The 4,291-nt window shown below is 41.9% G+C and overlaps 1 protein-coding gene across 4 annotated transcripts in view; it reads right to left on the bottom strand.

The window, feature by feature from the left end:
• Positions 1 to 4,291, bottom strand: part of LOC101851674 (bifunctional purine biosynthesis protein ATIC) — a 55,926-nt gene that overhangs the window by 24,348 nt on the left and 27,287 nt on the right. For all 4 annotated transcript variants that reach the window (XM_013088111.2, XM_035972422.1, XM_013088110.2 and 1 more), the window contains exons 9-10: positions 523 to 648; positions 164 to 268 (exon numbers count right to left, since the gene is read on the bottom strand). In XM_013088111.2, the coding sequence (XP_012943565.1) occupies positions 164 to 268; positions 523 to 648 (231 nt within the window). The remainder of the gene's footprint in view (positions 1 to 163; positions 269 to 522; positions 649 to 4,291) is intronic.

The following is a 4,291-nucleotide window of genomic DNA, read 5'->3' as shown; positions in this document are numbered from 1 at the left end:
GTGTCTTTTAAAATATGCAAAAAAGTTCATTTTGAAATTTTGCACCTTGTGAAGGGTTTTCTCAGAGCCACACACATTTGATAGAACCTATTTTCCCTCATTTGGAGAAAAAAAAAAGTTTTCCCCCCCAAAAAACAAATAATATTCAAAATCAAATCCAAACCTCTTGCTCTGGCGTAGGCGATAGCCAAGGGAGACAACTCCTGCAGGTCATCCACCATGCACAGTTTGGCTTGTTCAGGGGACAGGGGCACACCCACAGCGGCACCTGTGAGGGATAACGTTTTAGTTTTAGTAAGAGTTTACGACACTTGCAACACAATAAGGTCATGTAAGTGCTGAAGAATAGATGTGTTACAAGAGAGTAACAAACACAAAAAAGAAGAAGGAGAGATAAGGACAATAGATGTTTGATAGGAAAGAAGAAGCAAACAACACCAGAGCACCCGCCAACCACTCGCAGACAGACAGACAGAGACAGACAAACAGACAGACAGACACACGACACAACACACAACTCACCAGCAGGGGACACGTGTTTGAAGGACGTGGCTGCGGGAATGTCCAGGGCTCGTCGCAGCTCACTTACCAGCTGGAAGGCGTTGAGAGCGTCGCAGAGGTTGATGAACCCGGGGGAGCCATTCACCACTAGAGAAAGAAATATGACAGGTTGGTCAGTGGCCTGTTGAACTTTTTATATTTTTTTATAGTAGAGGGTTTAACGGCGCTCGCAACAGCGTTTCATTTTAGTAGAGGTTTTACGGCGCTTGCAACTGCATAAGGTCATATGAGCGCAAGAAGATTAGATTTAGAGGTGTTACAAGAGAGTAACAAACATAAAAAAGAAGAGGGGGAGATAAGGACGATAGACATTTGATAGGAAAGAAGAAGCAAACCACACCAGAGCACCCGCCAACCACCCACGCTCGCAACAGCATAAGGTCATATGAGCGCCAAGGGGTGGGTGTCAACAGAGAAGTCTTTACAGGGAATCAGACTTCGACTGCTCACCTCTATAGCTTCAACACCACAAGGTCTGCTTCGACTATCAAGGCACCCCGGAAATAGCAGGTCACAAGAGAGTGACAAACATACGAAAGAAGTAGAGGCAATAGTAAGGATCAGGAAAGAAAAAGCAGCAGTTCCCTGTTGTAGATCAGGCACAGTTATGAGCGTGACATGAATCAGCCCATTTACAATTCTACTGTGCTGGAACGAGAAATGTCCCCCCTTTGAAAATATTCTACTGTGCTTGAACGAGAAATGTCCCCCCTATGGGAATGGCCTAAAGACACTACAGTCAGTGGCCCTGCCCCGGGGGGTCGTTGTCCTTTACTTTAACTTACATTTTCCAATCCAGCAGCCATTTGAGTTCTAGCTCCTCGGCCGGTCAATATGGCAAAGAATTTACAGGTTTTTATCGGTAGTGTTTTGTCATTGTATGGAGTGTTTCCCATGTCTGGGGAGGCAGGTAGGTAGGTATGTAGGTAGGTAGGTATGTAGGTAGGTAGGTATGTAGGTACGTAGGTACGTAGGTATATAGGTATGTAGGTATGTAGGTACGTAGGTATGTAGGTATGTAGGTATGTAGGTATGTAGGCAGGTAGGTATGTAGGTATGTAGGTATGTAGGTAGGTAGGTATGTAGGTATGTAGGTATGTAGGTATGTAGGCAGGTAGGTATGTAGGTATGTAGGTATGTAGGTATGTAGGTAGGTAGGTATGTAGGTATGTAGGCAGGTAGGTATGTAGGTATGTAGGTATGTAGGTATGTAGGTAGGTAGGTATGTAGGTATGTAGGTAGGTAGGTATGTAGGTAGGTAGGTATGTAGGTAGGTAGGTATGTAGGTACGTAGGTACGTAGGTATGTAGGTAGGTATGTAGGTATGTAGGTAGGTATGTAGGTAGGTAGGTATGTAGGTAGGTAGGTAGGTAGGTATGTAGGTATGTAGGTAGGTAGGTAGGTATGTAGGTAGGTAGGTATGTAGGTAGGTAGGTATGTAGGTAGGTAGGTATGTAGGTAGGTAGGTAGGTAGGTAGGTAGGTAGGTAGGTAGGTAGGTAGGTAGGTACGTAGGCATGTAGGTACCACCCAGGTTGCAAAGGGATACATAATGTTACAACGTTAATACGATCAGATCAGGGCAGGTAAAGAGGTGGCGTGATACTGTTTCATCCTGGCAGTCACACAACGGGTAGTCAGGTGGGGTATCCTTGTGGATCTTATTTAGGTAGGAATTCAGTGGTATGTGTTGTGTTCGCAGGCGAAAGATGGGCACACTGACTTGTTCTCTTCTACTCAGGGAATTTAGAGCATCTTTTGAGTTGGGAGCTGTCATGTGTGCAAATACAGTACTTCTAGTTTTGCCCATTGCCCATCCATTCAGCCACTGTTCCAGTCAGTTGAACAAGAGAGGCACAACGACATGATAACGGGTGTTTTGGGTTAAAGTAAAGAGAAGCACACTGATGCCCGAAAAAATAATGATTATTTATTTCAGAAAAAGAGTAAGACAGATGGTTAGATTAATGAGAAGGACACCAATATGGAGCACACTGAGATTATCATCATGCTCATTTAGTGCTCATAAAAAAATATTATTAAAAAAAATAAAAATAAGACAAGAAGAAACAACAGAGGGGAAATAAAAAGAAATGGGACCCACTAGTGGCTTCCTCCAACCAGCTACAACATAAAAAAAAAAAATACAAAAGGAGTGCTCAGAACAATATCTCGAATCATTCACCACACAAGGTGGTGTAATACGAACGAGACAAAAAGGCTCATCATGGCACTATCCAAGTCGTCACAAAATTTATCGCTCCTTGAAAGATTCCAATTTTTTCAATTCAGTTCTTTCTAACTCTCCAGTGCCCAGCCATCCTGTTGTGACTGATAGATTCATTAGCATTGTTGTGGACACAAGTAACGCGATTTGCTCGGGCGCGGGTTCTCGTGCGGAGGAACACAGAGATCTCGTGCGGTGAGGGGATCCCACGTAGAAAAGTTCACGAGAAGTGTATATAATTAGTCAATCACGGCTTTCAGTGGGACAATCGGACGACAGAGAGTAGGGGACAGAGCCTTGGTCGACTCACTGTAGGAAATATACCATGTACTACATTTATCTAAATTAAATACTCAACAACCACGGTGCGAGTTATCGCTTATCATTTTATAATGTCGTTTTAATTTGTGGTGTAGTACTATGTTCCGCAACAAGCATCATGGATGCCTACTGGGTTTCTTCAGGAAAAATGCACTTACCTGCTTGCACTCATATGACCTTATACAGTTGCGAGAGTCATAAGACTTATTACCAAACTGAAACTGAACACTTCCTGCTCAAGCCACAAATGCCAAAACTCTTCTACTAAGCCATAAATGCCGGAACTCTCGTGCTACGCAACAAATACCTTCCCTCTACTACTACCTCTAAACTATACTGCTATGACACCAACATTGAAACTCTACTGCTATGTAACAAATACCTTCCCTCTACTACTACCTAAACTATACTGCTATGACACCAACATTGAAACTCTACTGCTATGTAACAAATACCTTACCTCTACTACTACCTCTAAACTATACTGCTATGACACCAACATTGAAACTCTACTGTTATGTAACAAATACCTTCCCTCTACTACTACCTAAACTATACTGCTATGACACCAACATTTAAACTCTACTGCTATGTAACAAATACCTTCCCTCTACTACTACCTAAACTATACTGCTATGACACCAACATTTAAACTCTACTGCTATGTAACAAATACCTTCCCTCTACTACTACCTAAACTATACTGCTATGACACCAACATTTAAACTCTACTGCTATGTAACAAATACCTTACCTCTACTACTACCTCTAAACTATACTGCTATGACACCAACATTGAAACTCTACTGTTATGTAACAAATACCTTCCCTCTACTACTACCTAAACTATACTGCTATGACACCAACATTTAAACTCTACTGCTATGTAACAAATACCTTCCCTCTACTACTACCTAAACTATACTGCTATGACACCAACATTTAAACTCTACTGCTATGTAACAAATACCTTCCCTCTACTACTACCTAAACTATACTGCTATGACACCAACATTTAAACTCTACTGCTATGTAACAAATACCTTACTTCTACAACTATATCGCCTATACCATGACTCTACTAGTATGCCACAAATACCTTACCTCTATTACTGTGCGATCAATATCTAAATTTTACTGCTAGGCCACAAAATGCCAAAACAGTTTTACTTTAGTTTTAGTA

Source organism: Aplysia californica, unplaced genomic scaffold (genome assembly GCF_000002075.1).
Source record: "Aplysia californica isolate F4 #8 unplaced genomic scaffold, AplCal3.0 scaffold00687, whole genome shotgun sequence".
NCBI classification, from domain to species: Eukaryota; Metazoa; Mollusca; class Gastropoda; order Aplysiida; family Aplysiidae; genus Aplysia; species Aplysia californica.
Note: the sequence above shows the minus strand (reverse complement) of the source record. Positions and strands in the feature narration are given on the sequence as shown.